The sequence below is a fragment of the Prionailurus viverrinus genome, chromosome C2 (assembly GCF_022837055.1).
Source record: "Prionailurus viverrinus isolate Anna chromosome C2, UM_Priviv_1.0, whole genome shotgun sequence".
NCBI lineage: Eukaryota > Metazoa > Chordata > Mammalia > Carnivora > Felidae > Prionailurus > Prionailurus viverrinus.
The window spans coordinates 76865759-76886596 of record NC_062569.1 but is presented as its reverse complement, the minus strand read 5'-3'; the positions used below and the strand labels follow the sequence as shown (position 1 = coordinate 76886596).

The following is a 20838-nucleotide window of genomic DNA, read 5'->3' as shown; positions in this document are numbered from 1 at the left end:
GCACTGAAAGCTGACAGAACAAGGACAGAAGATCAACAGGTTCCACTTTTCACTAAGTGATGTTAAGGCCAACTACAAGGTGGGGGCACAGAGGAAGGAGCAAGAAATGGCAACCATGACACCTCTTCTCACTCCGAAGAGGAAATAAATTGAGAATAGAATAATGATCAAATGCTGGTCCTAGCAGCGGCTCCTCCTCCACACTGGGCCCCGCGTGTTGTCAAGTTCTGTTCTCCCAAAAGTTATTAAGCAGCAGAGTTCAAATGCACCACTGCCTGCTTAAGAAGGAAAAAAGAAAGGCTGTCAAATGAACAAAAGTTGTATCTAGTCCATGAGTCGAACTCCAAAGGCAATGACAAATTCTCAAATGAACACTACTGCATCAAGTTCTTTGAAGAAAGTTACCCAGCTGAGAGAGCCACGCACAGAGCACATGTGCACTTAGCTTGTCCACTGGTCCCACTGAAGAGGGACAGCTCTGCTCTCGAGCACACAGGTAGCCATCAGTACTTGCTGACCTCTCACTTTGTCAAAGGCTTAAGGAGGCTCTTGTATGTACATCCCCCCCCCCCCGCCCCCCACCTTCAAGTAGATCTTAAACTTTTTCAGAGAAGAAAATGTCTTCTGCCTTTAAAATGTCTTAAATCCCTATTTTCAGCATAGGGCAAGGAGGAGAAGTTCTTCAAATACTAAATAGAACTGAACAGAAGGTGTCATGCACTAGATACCAACGAGGTAAAGTTGCTGAGGTCTACAAGAAAAACGAGGCCAGGCCCGAAAGACCCTGGTAAGAAAAGACTATCGCCATCCTGCCGTGAAAACAAGTCTTACCTGTGACGGGGCTGTCTTCCCCTTTTTAATTTCAGATGAATTTTCACTTAATTTCCCTACTTTGTTACTTGAGCTGCATTTGTAGCATGTCCATCTTGTCCGCCCCTCAGTTTCTATGGTGCACTCTTTGTTTTGCAGACAGAATGAGTGATACAAATGGCCACAGCTGCAAAATAAAGGCAACCAATTTGCACTTTTCCTTAACATAAAATCTCCAAACATAAGCTATGCTAGAGTGTATTTATAAGTGGCAAAGACTTCCGGTAAGTTGTAATACACTGACTGTTGTATAGTTAAGAAGAAAGGAAATTTACTTGTTGCCGTCCTCTCTTTTTTAAAACCCAGACTCAAGTATTTGCACACCTACGTTGGGAGCAGGAACAGAATCACAATTCTCTTGACTACAAACCACGTGGGAGATGACTTGAACTTCTGTTCATTTCTCAAACTATGAAATGTTTTTAGCAAGTATGAAAAAAATGCAATTGGGGAAAGCCCTAATGATTTAAGTAGCTTGGTAACAACATGAGTTGGTCTGCCTCATCAAATCCAAGGCAACAGTTGTGATTTGATTAATACAAAACTGTCAGGGCTGCAGTAATTCTTACACTATTCCTAAGAAGAAACTCCCTGCTGATTGCTAAGTGAGCCTCCCTAAAGTGAGTGTTGAGTATAATTCTCTGTCATCTTTACTGATTGCTCCTCAACTCTCCAGCCTGAAATGTTGGACTACCTCAGAAGTCAATTCTTTTCTACAGTCTTTATAGTCTTTCTCTACTTTTTTTCTTCTAGAGCTACGCTTGCTCTTTCAGTGATTACTCCAGGTCCACAGCTTTAAAATGCCACCTATGTGTGGATGGGATATCTTACAGGCATCTTAACTCTAACATGTGTCAAACCAAATTCTTGATTTCACTCTGCTCTACCCCAACCGCATTGCTCTCATCCAACCCTTCCCACCTCAACAACTCCATTCTTCCAGTTTCTCAGGCCAAAAAGTTTGGCATCATCCTTCACTATTGTCTTTCTTTCACACCTCACATGCAATCTATAAACAAATCTTACCAGCTCTACCTTTAAAATATGTCCAGAATCCTATCACTTCTTACTTCATTACCACCACCTTGGGCCATCTCTCACTTGGATTACTGCAATAACCTAAATGGTTTCCCTGCTTTCACCCTTAAACTTCTGTAGTCCATTCTCAACATAGCAAAGAGAGCCTTAAGACACAGGCCAGACGTCAAACCTATCCTCAAAACCATCCAATGGCTTCTCATCTCAGAGTAAAAGTTTAACCCTTTATAATGACCCAGTTGCTATATAATTTGGCCTCTGTTCTTCTGAAGTCGACTGTTATCATCTTCCCTTTCCTTCACTCTGCTTCGCCAGCACAAGCCTACTCACTCATTACTCTCCAAGTATGTGACCAAGCTCTAGCCTCAAGGTGTCTGCCCTTGCTGATCCTCTGCCTGGGGCACCCCCCTGATACTGCACGGCCACTTCCCTTAGGTCTCTACTCAAATGTCACTAAACTCGTGAGACTTTCCCTAGTTACTCTTTAGAAATTAGTAGCTCCCAACATTCCTTTACACCATATTTTATTTTATTCATGGTAATTATGACATTTTTATTAATTTTTAAATTGTTATTAAGTCACCTTAACAGTGATGCCTTCCAAGACTACTCTGTATAAAATGTCTTCCCCCACCAAACACTCTTTTGTGGGCTTCTTGTGTGATGAGAGCTTCTTCCCCTTCCAACTACCAAATCTGCTAATCTTCCTGTGTCTGTACTAATAGAAGTTATAACACTTATATAGCTCTTGCTATGCCAACACGATTACAAGTGTCTTATGTAATTTATCTCATTTAATATTCACAATAAGCTAAGAAAAAGGTACCATTATTATCCCAATTTACAGATAAGGAAACTAAGATGTAAAGAGATTAAATAACATGTTCAAAGTCTCACAGCTAGCAAGTGGCAGAAACAGGATGGGAACTCAAAAAGCGTGGTTCCAGAGTCCATCTTTTATTGCCTTTACCCCATATAGTCTCCCAAACCCTAAGCAGAATGTAAGGTCTATGAGGGCGGAACTTTGCCCTGTTTTGTTCACTGCTAGAAAGACTGACTAGAGCTGTGTATCCACATGTATACCTGCCTGGTAATACTATACATGTCGCACACTGTATGTGTAACATTTCCTTCCCTTGATTACCTAAAGACAATGATTTCATCCGCCATTTCTTGGCGTCTCTTGTACTGCTGCAAACATATAGAGCAGTAATCCTGCTTGGGATTCAGTCCTCTGGTGACTGAAGCTCTCAGGTTACACAATGACCAATGGAGATCTTGGTTTAGAAGGCTAGTAGTTGTTTCCAGCAGAGTCTAGGAAAGACCAAAACAGAAACCAAACACACAAAAATGGTTCTTTAAGTGAAAGAGATGGGAGGAGGTGAATGAGGAGAGACACTTGTTTGGTTTTTTACCACAAACAACTGAAATTAGAATATACTATCTGGGGCACCTGGGTGGCTCAGTCAGTTAAGCGGCCGACTTCGGCTCAGGTCATGATCTCGTGGTCTGTGAGTTCGAGCCCCGCGTCGGGCTCCGTGCTGACAGCTCAGAGCCTGGAGCCTGTTTCGGGTTCTGTGTCTCCCTCTCTCTCTGACCCTCCCCCGTTCATGCTCTGTCTCTCTCTGTCTCAAAAATAAATAAATGTTTAAAAAAAAAAAAGAATATACTATGAAGGCATAACATTAATAAAAACAAACCCCAAATACTCCCAAATTTAAGTGGTTAACTTTAATGTGCAAGAAATGACAAGGGCATACATCTAGAATCTCAAAATATTTATTAAAAGGCTATCATTAGTTTCTACTGAGAAATGTGTGCTCTGCCATTCTGTGGCTTAACTCAGCACTGATGGCTTTCGAATGACTAGATAAATACAAACCTATTTTTTAATTATGTTTTTCTAATAAGTTCCCTCTGAATGGCTCAAAGTGTTACAACAAACACCAAAAACTCCGATTTTTTTTTTTATAGAAACTGCATCCATGGCAATATTTCAAATAACCTTTCACTGAAAAAGCTCATGGCCGTTCCTCAGTTTTCATCTCCCTTGGGCAGAAAGATCACATTTTCCTGATTAGCACTTACAAGTCATTTGAATCTACTTAAGACTGTGACATCTGTCAGTAAGTCACATAAAGACATTTTCATAGCTATCACATTAAGTCATTTTAATACTTTGTGTGCTTATGTTGCTTACGTACTCTATCTAATTCTCAACATTCATATCTATCATTCAGATGTGCAGCTGGGCTCTTTTCTGTCAGTCCCAAAGGGGTAGACATACTGCCCATCCTCCTTGCTATAAGCCTAGTCCTTTAATTTTACCTGTAATGGAGAATTTTTAGGTCTAACATTCTTACCACTGTAATTCTTTCCAATCAACCCTATCTTTTCCTGCTCTTCCAAAGTTTGCAAACGTTTTCTGCCTTGTTCTCAGCTTCCCTTCTGCCAACACGGAGTGCATGCCTGCAGGGGTATCTGTTTCACTGGGCTATGCTTGGCAAAACTGTAGTTCTTCATCACCCTAAGAAAAGTTCTGTCACCCCAATTTTTCTTTTTTTCTCTCAGATTATTAAAGAAGGTGATACTGTATCTACTATACCTAAATGGTGCTTTTCTTAGGTGGCTTCATGAGTCACTTTGAAGTATACTAAGAAAAAAATCTGTATACCATGGTGGCTCCTACTGAGAATCAACGCTATAGGCACTTTTGAGTTAAACAAAGACTAATGACCACTTTTGGTTAGTGGCAATCATCTGCTTCAGAACGTTTGAAAGAAAATTCATTTGATTTTATTTTGCAATTTCTATACTCATGCTGACTCTTCCTTTTCATGGTTACATTCTTCCATTCAATTATTTTCCAGAATATTTCTTATACTTTTCACTTAGAAAAAAAGAACTGTTCCATTCCCAATGAATAAAATGAGTCCAAATTTGATACATTTCCACATTCTACAATATCTCTGTGTGTGTATACACATATTAATTAAGGCCAAGAGATTTATAAGCTTTTAAAAAGCATACACTTCAATCTACCAAACTTCCATTAAATAGGAATTTTTAAAGAAAAAGTATGGGTGCAAAGAAAAAAGAAATAGCTTCTTTTTACCTTCGGACAGCCTCAGAAATAGAAAGCTTACTTGTTCATAGTTAAAGGTATCCAACATTCCCAGAATGAGTCCCTGGATTTCTCCAAGTTTTCCTTTTCCGTAAACTGGATCCTAATTAGAAAAAAGTTGCAAACGTGTAATTTTGTTCTTGATATTTTAAAATCACTTTAATATATAAGTTATCAGAAAGAGCCAAACACTCAAGTACTTTTCTACAGTCACAAAATATTTATTCTTTCATGAACCTTCCACTAGAAATGTGTATCAGTCTCCCTCTGTCCATCATAAATATTTTGAAAAAAAAGATGAAATAAAATTTAAGTGATATGAGCCCCTTACCTAATAATCTTTTTGCAAGTGTAATTAAAGTTCGCCCTGGTTTTGTTTCTCCAAGAAGCTTCCTCTCCTTCTTTATATTAAACATCACCCATGCCTCTTTGAGCTCTTATTTATCTGCTACATTAAAACCAACGTCCACCTGAATGCCAGAATCTGTCCAACAACCCCTTCTATGACCCACACCTGGCCCCCTCCTGGCTCCCACCAACTAAATCGTTTCAGTTTAGGAGATTAATTTTTGGATCCAAGGAGCAACTTTCAGTTTTTTAAAGCTTTTTTCAATAAAGTCACTACTGATCAACAACACACACTCAGACAACCAATCTCCCCTTCACTGCTTTTCCTATGAGGTATGCCAAGTAACATGTTTAGTAGGTACAATCTGGAAAAAAAAAACTGAAATGTATAAAAACAATTCAAAAAATAGACACAAAAAACTGAAATCCAGCCACACAGAGATAAACACTGTTGATATTTTGATGCACATTTTTCCAGTCTTGTTTCTGGGAAAGGAGACAAAGGGCAAGAGGGAGAGATGTATTTCTTAGTGTACAAAATTTGAGCATTTTACATACTTTTATAACAGTATATTGTGAGAAGTTTCCCATATCAAATATTTCATAACAGCTACAGAATATGAATCATGTAAAAATATCACTTGTCATTCAACCCTTCTCTACTGCTGGACATGTAAATTTGCCTCCCCCTTCCTAACTCCCACTCACAATTGTCAAATGCTGGTGGCTATAAATTTTAGTCTAAATCTCTCATTCTTTCTTTAGGGATTTCTAGAAAGGGAATTACAGATTCAAAGAGGGTTTTTATGGGTATCGATATATACTGCCAAATTGCTCTACCGCTAAGTTGTATTATGCAACTTTTATCTCCATCGGCCTATTTGAGTGATCATTTTACCGCACCTTTGGCTAGGCCCAGAATTATAATTAAAACATTGCTAATAAATGAGTATGTCAAATCTATTACTTTACTCTAATATGGGATTATGTCTGACATAAATGATTCTCCCATGCCAAACAGGGGAGCCCAACCATACAGTAATGATGAATATAGCTATTTATTTAAGTGGGCAGCACATGCCAAGCACAGTACTCCGTACTTTTTATATGTACCATATCATTACACTCCTTCCAGAACATTTATAAATGAAGAAATTCAAGCTCAGAAAGGTTAAGTAAAATTCTCCAAGATCACAAAACTATTACACAGATAAACTGGGATTTGAACCTAGGTACTTCAGAAACCATGTTTTTAATTAATATGTTACACTGGTCTCCCAAGTAGATACATAGACTGATAAAGTAAATAATAAGCTAATGTTTGCTGGAAAATGTAGGTAACATTTCTGGCTACTTCTTAGAGAGTGTCAGTTATTAAAATCTTGGTGCATTAAGAGTAATTCGGAGTTTAGATGTTAAGAAAAGACTGTAAAACAGGAAAAACATTGGAGAGAGGTTCAGAAATGTGAGAAGAAACTGTTTTTCTGCTCTTATACCACATAGTCTGAGTATTTGCTTCCTTTTCTCTTCTAGGCTCCGATAATGGCTCTTGAAGACTGGGTGGGCACAGTTTCTAACCAAGATTGTTTTTCAGTACTTTCAGTTGGGTGAGAGCAGCACAAGATATTCATCTTTTATTAGAAAAACAACTCAGGCCATATACTCACCAGATAATTTTTTGTTTTCTTTTTTTTTTTGCATAAAAATAGATACATGTTAATGCTTCTAAGCTTATACTCAATTATGCTTTTGGTCAAGCTCTTAATAAATACACCTATTTCTCACAGTATCAAGAGACAGTGTAATACTTTATTACAAAAAATATGTATTACAGTATCTACCATACTATATACATCCAACGCACTAATAAGCTCTAGCACAGAAAAGCTCTGTCATGGGGCGCCTGGGTGGCGTAGTCGGTTAAGCGTCCGACTTCAGCCAGGTCACGATCTCGCGGTCCGTGAGTTCGAGCCCTGCGTCGGGCTCTGGGCTGATGGCTCAGAGCCTGGAGCCTGTTTCCGATTCTGTGTCTCCCTCTCTCTCTGCCCCTCCCCCGTTCATGCTCTGTCTCTCTTCTGTCCCAAAAATAAATAAACGTTGAAAAAAAAAATTTTTAATATTTAAAAAAAAAAAAGAAAAAAAAAAGAAAAGCTCTGTCATTTGTTTATGACAAGGGTGGTTTGGAGAATAAAAAGGTCTTTAAAAGGTTAAATTCTGGGGAAAGGAAAAAATCTTTATAGGTCATGTCTATATTTGTATCAGTACATTTCACTTTAATATGCATAATTTAAAAGCAAAATCATGAAAATTACCTCATGCTGTGGCAACATATAAATTATAGAATGCAAAAGGGAGCTCAAGGCTTCTAGCACAGCATGTACACAATCCACTAGCTTTTCCAATTATTTCCCAAAGATGTCAGTTAGATTCTTTAGCAATGAATAACTACTGAGGTTTCTCTTCAACTCATTTTTTAAAAAGTTCTTTGGCAAAAGACGTGATGACCACTTTCCCCCATCTTGCTTTTTCTGGAACCTACTGTAGCATGTATGTGGTTTGTTTTATAATTAAAATCATTACTAATCAAGCATTACTTTAAAATATGAATAATGCCCTCAGCAGGTTAGCATATAGATCATTTGTTTGCTTTAATTTCCTCAGTAAGACAGTCATAAACAGCTTCTCAGAACACAAGAATTACTTTTTGCCATAGAGTAAAGATCAATAAAACCAAGCGGGGAAGACAGAATATATGTAACATAAACATGTTCCCTTAAAAACACTAACTTACCATCTAATGTTCACGGAAGAAGCCTGCACAATTCAGGTGCCAGGCATCAGTTTGAATAAACATTTAGAGGTCAAGAAGATGTTTGAGAACCTCTTATCATGAGAACATCTCCTCTGGAAAAACTAATTATGTGAGCAACTGCTCGTCTAAATAACTGTCACTCCCTCTCTTCTCTCCAAGGGGCCTGATAAAGGGAGGTGGATCTGAAGTACACCAGGGCTGGTGTGGGCTGGTGTTAGGTATGGGAGGCCTAAAATTTGGAGTTCAGTTAATGTTCTAGCTATGCCCACCTAATAAGTGAGTAAACTAAGGAAAGTTAGTTAATGTGAGTAGCACATTCCTATTGAGAAACATGGGGATATCACTACTTCCCCAGCTTAGTGTATACAGAGATCAAAGGAGATAAAGAACACAAAAGTGCTTTATAAACTGCTTAGAACTACCCCAAAACATGAGGTGATTGAGCCAACTAATATTTGTTGAGTATGGACTATGAACATAGGAAATGTTCTAGAAAATATTCTACTGGAGAAAACTTAACAGTGCATTAAAAACTGGGGCAGACAAAAAAATGATAAGGGACAAGATTTCAAAAAAAACAAAACGGGGATGCCTGGGTGGCTCAATCAGTTAAGTTTCCAACTTTGGCTAAGGTCATGATCTCAGGGTTCGTGAGTTCCAGCCCCACATCGGTCTCTGTGCTGATAGCTCAGAGCGTGGAGCCTGCTTCAGATTCTGTGTCTCCCTCTCTCTTTGCCCCTTCCCTGTTCATGCTCTGTGTCTCTCAAAAACAAACAAACATTAGAAAAAAAAAAAATGCCCCAAATCCTAAGAACATAAAAATTCCGGTTAGAGTTCTTGATAACTTAGATGTAAAGGATCAATACCTTGAAAGACACTATCTACCAAAACTCATACAAGGAGAAATAGATAAACAAGGCCTGTGTCTCTTAACCAAACTGAATCCTTAATTAAGAACATTTCAAAACAGAAGGCACCAGGCCCACATGGTTTTTCATTGGTTTATTCTACCAAATATTTAAGAAATTATATCAATATTCTACAATGTTTCAGAAAACAGAAGAAAACATTTTCTACTTATTTGATGAGGCCAGCATTACCCAGACAAAACCAGACAATCTCTATCAAAATGCTAGCAAGTTATTTTACGCATAGAGACAAAATTATTCTATAGTTTATATGGAAAGGCAAAAAACCCCAAATAGCTAACACAATACTGAAAAAGGACAAGATCAGAGGACTGACACTACCTGACTTTCGGATTTACTATGAAGCTACAATAATCAAGACAATGTCACACTGGCAAATGACTAAACAAATAGATCACTGGAAAAGAATAGAGGACTCTGAAATCATGCCCCATAAATACAGTCAACTGACCAAAGGCTATTCAGTGAAGAAATGGACAGTCATTTCAACAAGTGGTGCTGGAAGAACTGGACATCCACATGGAGAAAAAGAACTCCAGACACTGACCTTCTATCTTTCACAAAAATTAACTCAAAATGGATCATAGACCTAAAATGTAAAATGCCGAACTTTATAACTTCTAGAACATGGAGAAACAAATCTAGGTGATCCTGGGTTTGAGGATGAGTTTTTAGATACAACACTAAAAGCACAATCCATTAGGGTGCCTGGGTTGCTCAGCTGGTTAGGCATCCAACTCTTGATTTAGGCTCTAGTCACAATCTCATGGTCATGAGGTTGAGCCCTGCATTGGGCTCTGTGCTGTGCGGAGCCTGTTTGGGATTCTCTCTCTGCCCCTTCCCTGCTCATGTGCACACATGTGCATGCTCTCTCTCTCAAAATAAACATTAAAAAAAAATAAAAGCACAATCCATGAAAAAAACCCTGAAAAGTTGGACCTCATTAAAATTAAAAAACTTCTGGGGTACCTGGGTGGCTCAGTCGGTTGAGTGTCCAGCTTCGGCCCAGATCATGATCTCACAGTTCGTGAGTTCAAGCCCCACATCGGGCTCTGTGCTGACAGCTCGGAGCCTGGAGCCTGCTTCAGATTCTGTGTCTCCCTCTCCCTCTCTGCCCCTCCCCAGCTTGCGATCTGTCTCTGTCTCTCTCAAAAATAAATAAACATTAAAAAATTTATCAATCAATCAATCAATCAAATTAAAAAACTGCTTCATGAAAAGATCTGTTGAGAGCATGAAAAGACAAGCTACCAACTGGGAGAAACAAGGGCAAAACATATCTGACAAAACACTTGTATAAAAAATATACAAAGAACTCTTAAAACTCAACAATAAAAAGAACCTCCAAACCCGACTAAAAAGTGGGCCAAAGATCTGAACAGACACCTTACCAACGGGGACACAGATGGCAAATGAGCAACATGAAAAGGTGTTCAATGTCACAGTTCATTAGGGGACTACACGTTAAAACAATGAGAGACCACTACACATCTATTAGAATGATTAAAATCCAAAACACTGGATTTATGGACACTTGCTTTATAGCCCAGAGTATGGTCTTGGTAGATATTGCACGTACAGCTTGAGAAGAATGTGTTGTAATTGATATGTAAATGTCAACTAGGTCAAAGCAGTTAAAATTATTCAGCAGAAAGGTGTTGTCATCTTTATGTTTGGTCCTCTACCTTTTTTGTCTGGCTGCTTTTAAGCTTCTCTGTTAATCTCTGATTCTGAGCAATCATGATGCGCCTGGTAGTTTTCCTCATACTGCTCGGGTTTGGGGTTATGGATCTGTGTGCTAACAGTTCTCCATAAATCTGGAAAATATGCAGCCAGTATTTCTTCAAGTAGTTTTTCTGTTCTGACTCCCTGTTTTCAGGATTCCATTTTATTTTGGGCTGTTTGAAATTGTCCCACAGCTGATAACTCTGGTTCATTTTTTTTTCCAATTCATTCTACTTACTTTTATTTTGGATTGTCTATATTGTTATGTCTTCAAATTCACGTATCTTTTTTCTGTTTTGGTGTCCTTGTCTGCTAATTCTAACATCCAATGTCATATCTGGGTTTCATTTTCCAACTTTTTTGCACACCTTGTAATTTTTGATTCAGTGTCATATGCTATTGGGACCTAGATATTTTTTTATTCCTAAAAGCATTTTTAACCTTTGTTCTGGGATGCAATTAAATTACTCGGAAAGTTTGATCCTTTCAGGTCTTGCTTTTAAGATTTGCAAGGCATGGCTGGAGCTATGTGTAGTTTAGGGCTGTTTCCTACTACTGAGTACTTCCGAGTACTTCACCCAATGTTCGGTGAATTATGAGGTCTTCTTCCTTCTAGTCTTGTTGTTGGTCTTGTGTGAGTACAAGTATAATTCCCTCTGATCCTTTCATGTGTTTCTTTCCCTGGCCTCCCTAGTTTCCTGAGATTGTGTATGTTTTGAGGAGGACCTTTGGTCTATCTCCAGAGTTCTTTTGCCTGGTACTTGCCTGAAAACTCTGGGCATCTTGGACTCCTGACTCTCAGCGCCATCTCCTCAAAGCAATGAATATACTGGAAACTGGCTGTGATACCCCTTCCTGCACTATTGCCTAGAAAGTCTTTCAAGACATTAAGCTGGGGCAAACACAGGGCTTACTCTGTTTCCTGTCCCTCAGGTATCACTGGCCTTCATTGCCTGATACTGTTTTTTTAAAACTATTTCATATACTTTGTCCATTTTTTGGGTTGTTTCAGGCAAAGGAGATAAATCGGGCCTCTGTTACTCCATCTTGGCCAGAAGTGGAATTCTTCCATCCTTGACCTTTTATCCACTCTAAAAATATTAAGTACCTACTGTATGCCAGGTGCCTCTGAGCTAGGTGATGGTGACAGAGTACTAGCAAAGTATAGTCTTATTCCCAAGCCCTTCTGTTCTAATGGTAAATAAAAATCAGTAAATAGGGGCGCCTGACTGGCTTAGTCGGTTAGGAGTCCAACTCTTGATATTGACTCAGATCATGAATTCACTGTCATAAGAGTGAGCCCCCCCATCAGGCTCTGTGCTGAGCATGGAGCCTACTTGGGATTCTCTCTCTCCCTCTCTCTCTGCCCCTCCCCTGCTCTCTCTCTCTCTCAAAATAAATAAACAAACTTAAAAAAATCGGTAAATAGACCTGATTCTTAGATGTTCTGTAACTCCAATTTTGGCCTTCTGCTTTCTTTGCTAATTCACTTCCTCCTAAAGTTCACTTCGTTTCAAGTATTGAACTGCTACTTCTGTGTTGATGACTTCCAAGTCTATGTCTCCACTTTTATCTTTTTCTATAAACTCCAGTCTTGTATTCTCCCACGGCTCATTGTTAGTCAACCACACTAACAAGTTCTTCTTAAATTTCCCTACCTCTAAACATCAAAAAGTCAAGTGGATTCTACTAATTTCCAAATTCATCTTCTCTTAGCCATTCTATGTAACTCAATTAACAAACTTTGAGTACCTAATACATTCTAGGTATTTCTATGCCTTCAGTCTTGATCCCTTCCGATTTATCCTATATAACATACACGGTGAATGATCTTTCTAAAGAGAAACCTCATTCCATCATTCCTCTGCTTAAAATCCTTTGATGAGAATCTACAAATTTTAAAATAAAATCCAAAGTCCAACCTTATGGTTCACAAAGCAATTAAAGGCACAATCCCTGCAAGTCTCAAATTTCAGCTCCGTGACTCACCTTTATTCTTGTCTTATGTTCCAAGCATACTTAAACATTTGCAACTCCCCCAAATGTACCATGTTTTACCTCACATTCTTTGTATATATAGTTCACTCCGCTTAGAATAGTGCTATCTCCTTTTTCCCCCTGATTCCTTTAGGCTATTTAAGATTCAGTTCAGACATCTCCTCCTCCAGGAAATCTTCTCAAATTACCCAATCTGTTTCAGAGATAAACTTTCTTTCTTTCTTTTTTTTTTTAAAGTTTATTTATTTTGAGAGAGAGTGAGCATGGGAGGGGCAGAGAGAGAGGGGGAGAGAAGGAGGGAGGGAGGGAGAGAGAGAGAATCCCAAGCAGGCTCCACACTGGCAGCACAGAGCTCAATGTGGGACTCTAACTCATGAACTGTTGAGATCATGACCTGAGCTGAAACCAGGAGTTGGCTGCTCAACCGACTGAGTGACCCGGCGCCCCCAGAGATGTACTTTCATTGGTACTCCTCTGCTAAAGTTATGTAGAAACTCAACTCATTCTAATTTATTCAAAAAACAAAACTATTATGAAGATACTGGACTCTTCTAGGTCAGGAGCTAAGCCTTTAATCTACACAGGAAATGACCAAACAGGGAAACATATAATAAATGAATAATTAATTAAACTCCTCAAAAGACCAGGCAGTGAAACAACTGAAAAGCTTATATGACATAATAGGAAAGAGAATAAATTAGGAGGTGAGAGACTTCAGTGGTAGCCTGGGTTTTGCCACTAACGGCGGGCCACATACTAACTTTTCCATACTTTAGTTTCTTCCTTCATCAAGAAATTTCTGTAGTAGCCCTCTCTACCTCAAGAGGTTGTTGTGAGTTTCAAAGGGGATACTATTTGTGAAAACACCTTGAAAAAATAAAAATCTCCATACAAATATAAGGTAGAGTTACTATTAAAGTAATCACAGCATGCAAATAAGGAGAACAAACTGAGGTTTGATGGGGGGGGTGGCAGGGAGGGGAGGGTGCGTGAGGGGTATTGAGGAGGGCACCTTTTGGGATGAGCACTGGGTATTGCATGGAAACCAATCTGACAATAAATTTCATATTAAAAAAAACTGCAACAAAGTAAAAAAAACCTGCAACATTTTTAAGGAAAAAAAATAAAAAATAAAATAAAAAATAGCATACACTCCTTATTAATGGGAGTAGAAGGTGGCAGGTACTTTTTCTACTACTGAAGGTAGAAATATGATAAGAACGCAGTTAAAATGAATGCCAAAAAAAAAAAAAAATGAAATGACTGCCAATATAGCTCAAAATAAAGGGAAGGTTTTCTAATGTCAAAAGCCTTCAAAGTCAGGAAGCTTGAAAAACAAAATTTTTTAAATCACCAAGAGAAAAACTGATTTTTATTTATTATAATTCATGTATCATCAAGTGTGGTTACAGCTCAACATAAAGCAAAATGCATACACTGAGAGAGGAGCCACTTTCGGCTTTAAGATTTCATTTTTTCTGATTTACTTGGTAAAGTATTCCTGCCTTACGAAAATATTACTTTATATATGACTAAAAAACATTATGACTAAAGTATTCCAAAATGGATATAAGAGAAGCAGTCTATGTCAAAGACTTATCCAACACATGATAAGGACCGAATGAGATAATGCATGTAAAGATACATAAGCTGTGATGAGAGACTACGGACGCAGCAGTCTGTATCCGCAGAGGCCCAGACACTTAATACCAGACTGAAGTAGAGCTTGGCGAGCCTTAAAAGAGAGCTGACAGGGACATTCTTTATGGGAGAAAAATCATCTGAAAATTAGAAAGACCAATGGTATCACAGTGCTGTTGGATTTTTTCTTTCTCTTTTTCTTTTTCTTGGCGTGTCTCATGCTGCGTAAGATGAAAGAAGACAAAATGGATTCCAAGGATAATTCCCACTGTTTCCCCAAAAATGTTCACAGGTTTTTCACAAAATATATCATAGGGTATTTTTAGCGTTCTTTTGATGATGCTGGGAGTGTTCAGCCCTTTTTGCTGAGGAAAACAGGGTAAAATAATGTTTCCTACAAAGGCTTTGGACACAAAGTCGGCCAGAATATAGAACAGGGGATGAAATCTTGAACATAACAACATTTTTTATGATGAGCTAGAAAATTTAAGTTACAACCAATAATTAGGAAATGCTGATATTAACTTCATTTGTAAGTTATCTTTTTTTTTTAATCTAAAAAGCGTATTTTGCTGGAAATAAATGGTGATTCTCTCCCAGTTAGCATATGAATAGGAAGCTTGTACATCTGAATCCCAAGATAACAGTGAACATCTGAAGGCTGCACACCCTAACTGAAGCTCATGGGTGCGTGCCAGGCAAACCTAGCCTCCTGGAGCACCAGGAAAGGTTCAAGGACGTCTGTCCTAAGTTAGATATTTAGCAAGCCAAAAATCAGCTGCATTACTCTAGAGACCCATGTAAACATTAGCTTCATTTGCCTGTTATTTAAACATAACTAAAATATTCATTGAAGTTGATCAACACTGAATCCCGCCCCCCCTTTTAACTCACCTGTAAGATTCTTTGCAAGATGGATGGAAGGGCAATAAAAGCTGCCATGCTGTTTAGAACTTGCATGGTCAGAGATCTCAGAGCTGTTACAGTAACAAAATGTTAACATGAAGGTTAGTTTAAAATAAGAGGTTTTGGTTTTCCCTATAAGTTAGTGAAAAATAGTGGATTTACCTAGCTTCCTAGAAACTTAGCTAACCGGGGCCAGCTGGATATTTTAAAGTTACTATTGATAAGTAACAAAGCTACTATTATTCAAGACAAATGACAGAATTGGTGCCATAGAAAAAACTGAATATAAAAGGGGAGATTAACACTACACTATGATTTCATTAAGAAAAACAGTAATGATAATTTTTAGCAGATAATAATTGGCGATGGTGTAGGTGGACTCGATAAACCTACCTTCAGGGTGTAGATGAGGTGCAGCTGAACCAGACAGCTTCTGAGGGGCCATCATTGCCTCCAATAATGGAAACCAGAGTGCCTATAATGTCAGAGGAAACCACAGCGCTCTGTTATTTTTAAGATTAGCATCAGCATAGTGTTTTACAGGTTGAAATGTGCCTCTGACATACATTTGTTTGCAAAAAAAAAATTTTTTTTTAAAGAAAAGATGGAAAACTTGACTGGGAAGAGAAAAGACAGTAAGAAACAATGACCATAGCTCAAACAGATGTCTTTACCATGCACCCTGGGAAAATAAAGAAACTGAAGTCAGTAAGTCTAGACCTTGGAACTATAATCTCCTGTGTCTCGGGAGAAGGTAGGTTCAAAGCAGACACGGCAGAGCCTCCAGCCAGGTTCTTGTATACTATGCTATAAAACCGTCACTGACCAAGTCTAAATAACCCTATGTACTGCAAGAGAGAACAGAGAACACCCCCTCCACTACCTCATCTCCACCCCCTCCCCCATTTCTCTTTAGCGATGTCAAGCAAGATCAATCAATGAAGGTTATCCAAAATTTGTTCCCACTCTCAAGCATTATTTTGTATTCCCTTAGTCATCACAGACCAAGAAGTAGAAGTTAACATTATTTCAATTAACATTTCCAACCACATCAGTAGATAGATCATCATTTATTCCTATTATGTTGGGTGCTCTATTAAATGATTTACACAGATTTTTTCATTTCAATCTTTTTTTTTTTTTAATTTTTTTTTTCAACGTTTATTTATTTTTGGGACAGAGAGAGACAGAGCATGAACAGGGGAGGGGCAGAGAGAGAGGGAAACACAGAATCAGAAACAGGCTCCAGGCTCTGAGCCATCAGCCCAGAGCCCGACGCGGGGCTCGAACTCACGGACCGCGAGATCGTGACCTGGCTGAAGTCGGACGCTTAACCGACTGCGCCACCCAGGCGCCCCTTTTCATTTCAATCTTGTAACAGCCTTACACCGTAAGCATGACCTTCATTTGAGATAAGAACTGAAATTTAGAAAAGTAATTTGCCAAAGATAACACAGTCAGTAAACTGGTGCTGTGACTCCAAAATCTGTGTTTTCCTAAGCCTTGGGAAAAATCTGTATCATCAAAAATCAAACTAATACATTTCAAAACTTCGACTACGGTTTCTTGTTGGATAATCATTTACAAAAGCTTTATTTAACTCTATGTCTTGGGAGGAACCTATTCCTGCAAACATCTGGGAATCATGAAGAAAGGACAGAGCAGAACAAGAGTGGTTCTAGGAAGCTCTGTAAATACAGAAGGGAAATGTGTCACCCATTACCTGACACTGTATAAGTCCTATGGCAGTGGAGATATGGGAGCCCCTTACGGCAAAGGAGACAGGCTGAGGGTCCAGCAACTTTCCCACTGGGTGACCTCCCAACTGAAGAGCTCTATTGAAGAGCTAAGATTTTATACTGATGACTTTTCATGCATTCCAGTTCTTAAGACACTGGTTTTAACTTGGTTTTTATTTTATTGAAATTTTAATTTATTTTATCTAGTACTCATGAACTTTTAATCTTGTATTTTATTCTGAGATAGCTTTACTTAGCTTATCTTTTAGTTGCCTATTTTAGCTTGTTTTTATAACCACATCACTTATTTCTGTGTATTTTAATTGTGTAATTTAATTGTATATGGCAAAATTTTTACCTTGTTTTTTATATTTATTATGTTTATAAATTTGGTTTTTAAATTTTCTTATTTAATCCAGACAATTTAGAAGAAATACCTTTGTAAAGATTAGTTGTTTAATGAGTATAAATGGCAGCCTGGGGGGAAGCATGGTTGTAAGAGGTAATAGCCACGAAATGTGTTCACATCCTACTTCCAGGAGTTATTCTTCTTTAACTAAATCTGCACATGAACCATCCCCTGAAAGCAACACAACTAAACTTGAATTCCTTTGTTATGTTATGTAATAAACAGCTTTCTTCTTAGGGAATTATATGCACAACAAAGCCAGATTCTTTATTATATGTGTATCAGGAAAGCCTTGTAAACAGATAAACAAAGGTAGGACAGGTAGAGATTCAACTTGAGAAAGGACAAACAGCCCAACTTCCTGCAGTCTGACTTTTACGTAAATACTCGTAACATTAAATCTTGTGATGACAACTTTTAGAAAAAGATACTACAAACAGTTCATCATTAAACTTTCGAGTACTTCAAATTTTCTAGTTAGTTTAGTGTCTGTGGCAACAGCTTTTGCTCTCTCTCTCCAAAACAAAACAAAACAAAAACAAAGCAAAGAGAATCAAGGCAAACAACCATGAAAATCCCCCAAACTTAATGTTTTGGTATCACACAAAATCAGTCTAGCATTTTTCAGACAATAAAGTAAGAAATTAACATTCAAATATTTTTGTTGTTGTCATAAAACTTGTTCAGAAATGAAGCAGAAACCAATTGTTGGAGAGTGGGGTCATAAAGAGAGTAGTGAGCATGTGTGTGTCCGCACGCGTGTGTGTGTGTCTAAGACAAGGATAGACAGACAGACTTTTCTTACAGGCAGCCAGTGAATGGTATAATAATAGTCTTAAAGAATGAAAATTTCAAAGGATAGGAAGAAGTCTAACATCTAATACCTTTATTAAAACAAATTCCAACTCAGACAAAAAAAAAAAAAAGAATAAATTTTCCTTTGGCCACATCAAAGGAAGCATTGTTCCCATCTGATTAAGAGATACGGAGTTCAAATACAGTCAGAATAATCCCTAGAGTTCTGGAGGCATGGATTTTTATAACTAATTCTACCATTAATGCATGTGAATCTGGACATATTTTCAGCTTATGTGAACCTAAACAGCCTTACTTAAAAGACATAATCATCGTTTTTTGCTTAAACTGTCCACGAGAAGTTGCGAGAGTCTCAAATAAGACACTGGAGAGGAGATGGGAGGGTTGAAAAGTGAAAAAGACTTAGAATTAAGTATATATGAATACAGCTTTAAGAATTCTACCCTATTATGTTCTCTACCAAAATATAACCATGTCCAAATACAGCCAGCTAACCAAAAGATAAATGAAAATAAAAACTTTAGGAATGGAAAAATCATGGCAAAAAGGACTGGTGTAAAGCTTATCATCCATTTAAAAAAGGTTGAACAATTTGTGGGAATTTTGGATACAGAAAAGAATGTGTTACTAGCCTTAATGAGGTAAAATAACATAACCTATTAAAATTAAGAGGGATGGAGAAGAGAGGTTGGAGCAAGCACGAGTTCGTACAAATTTCCTTACCGGCTTCGCATCACAGATACTATAAAAACTGAAATGTAATTATAAACATAGTAATTCCAATCTATTGCAGTCATTCAGATTTTTTTTTAAGCTGTAGTGATATTTATTAAGAGATAGTATGGTGCCGAAATATTGTTTGAAATTCAGAAAGTCCTCAGTTTTACCTAAGCTTCCTAAATGAGTTGGAGACTATATTTATTTATAAAAGCAAGTATTACGTGATCCAGTTTTTCTACAATCATGTTAACCTAGGCAGATAAAAAATATCTAGACTGATGGTCACCAAATGATAATGATGGTTATTTCTGGGTGATAGGATTTTATAGGGTAATTTTTTGTCAAAGTTTATTTATTTATTTTGAGAGAATGGGAGCAGGAACAAAGGAGGAGGAGCAGGAGGGGCAGAGACAGGGAGAGAAAGAGAATCCCAAGCACACTCAGCACTATCAGCACAGAGGCTGACACAGGGCTCAAACCCACGAACCGTGAGATCACGACCAGAGCCCAAACCAAGAGTCAGACACTGAACTAATGGAGCCACTGAGGTACCCTTATAGGGTAATTTAAAAAAAAAAAAAATTCTTCTATGTAACTTTCTGGATTGCAGGATTTTTAAAAATGATAACTACTGGGGCTCCTGGGTGGCTCAGTTGGTTGAGTGTCCAATTGCTGTTTTGGCTCAGGTCATGATCTCAGTTTGTGAGTTCGAGCTCCACATTGGGCTCTATGTTGACAGTGTGAAACCTGCTTGGAATTCTCTCTCTCCTCTCTCTCTGTCTCTCCCCTGCTTGCACACAAGCACTCTCTTGCTCTCTCTCAAAATAAATAAACCCTAAAAAAAATGATGAATATGTATCATATCACATAAAAAATTTTTTTAATAAAGAAACAAAAATCACATCTATTATGTAAATGTGTTTGCTGTACACATTTATCTTCTAAAAGGTTTTCAAAATTTATGGCCTAATTAAAAAATCCTCAACAAAAATGTAAAGCAGAAATTTACCCAACTGATAAGAACAGAAAACAAAAATAAGTTTATTACTTTCGTTGTAACATGTATGGCTAGACATACATAAAAAAATTTCTCCTACTTCCCATTTCGGAAAGCCAGTAAGAGAAAGGGGCTAGGTGGTGTCAAGACAGAGGCTGCAGCCTGGAGAGGCAGGCACAGAGGAGTCACGATGCCGTATCACACTGTAACTTAACTTCCTTTTTAAATTTATCTTTAATGTTTTTATTTCTTTTTGAGACAGAGGGAGACAGAGCATGAGCAGGGGAGGGGCAGAGAGGGAGGGAGGCACAGAATCCGAAGCAGGCTCCAGGCTCTGAGCTGTCAGCCCAGGGCCCAAGGTGGGGCTCCAACTCCTGGACTGTGAGATCATGACCTGAGCTGAAGTCGGACGCTTAACCGACTGAGCCACCCAGGCGCCCCAACACTGTAACTTAACTTCTTAAAACTGAAGCAGAATTTGGCTGTCAAGTCACATCTCGCCCCCTTAGTTTCTGCTTCGCTGCTCTAACTCCCACCTGCACCAGGTGCTCAACTCTACCTCCTTCCGTTTTGTGCTCTTCCTTGTGGCAGTCTGAATCTGTTACAGCAATGGTTCCAGTCTTGGCTATACAGTGTAATCATGTGGGAAGCTTTAAAACACACTGACAACTGGGTCCCAATCCAGAGACTTTAATTTACTTGATCTGGGGTGCAGCCTCAGTGCTGGGATTTTTCAAAGCTCCCCAAGTCACTGTAATGTGCAGCC

General features: G+C 38.3%; 1 protein-coding gene across 2 annotated transcripts in view; it reads right to left on the bottom strand.

The window, feature by feature from the left end:
* VPS8 (VPS8 subunit of CORVET complex) overlaps positions 1–20838 on the bottom strand; it is a 249925-nt gene that overhangs the window by 56418 nt on the left and 172669 nt on the right. For both annotated transcript variants that reach the window (XM_047875159.1, XM_047875158.1), the window contains 5 exons: positions 15785–15866; positions 15380–15462; positions 5055–5135; positions 3053–3222; positions 832–997 (listed from right to left, as the gene is read on the bottom strand). In XM_047875159.1, the coding sequence (XP_047731115.1) occupies positions 832–997; positions 3053–3222; positions 5055–5135; positions 15380–15462; positions 15785–15866 (582 nt within the window). The remainder of the gene's footprint in view (positions 1–831; positions 998–3052; positions 3223–5054; positions 5136–15379; positions 15463–15784; positions 15867–20838) is intronic.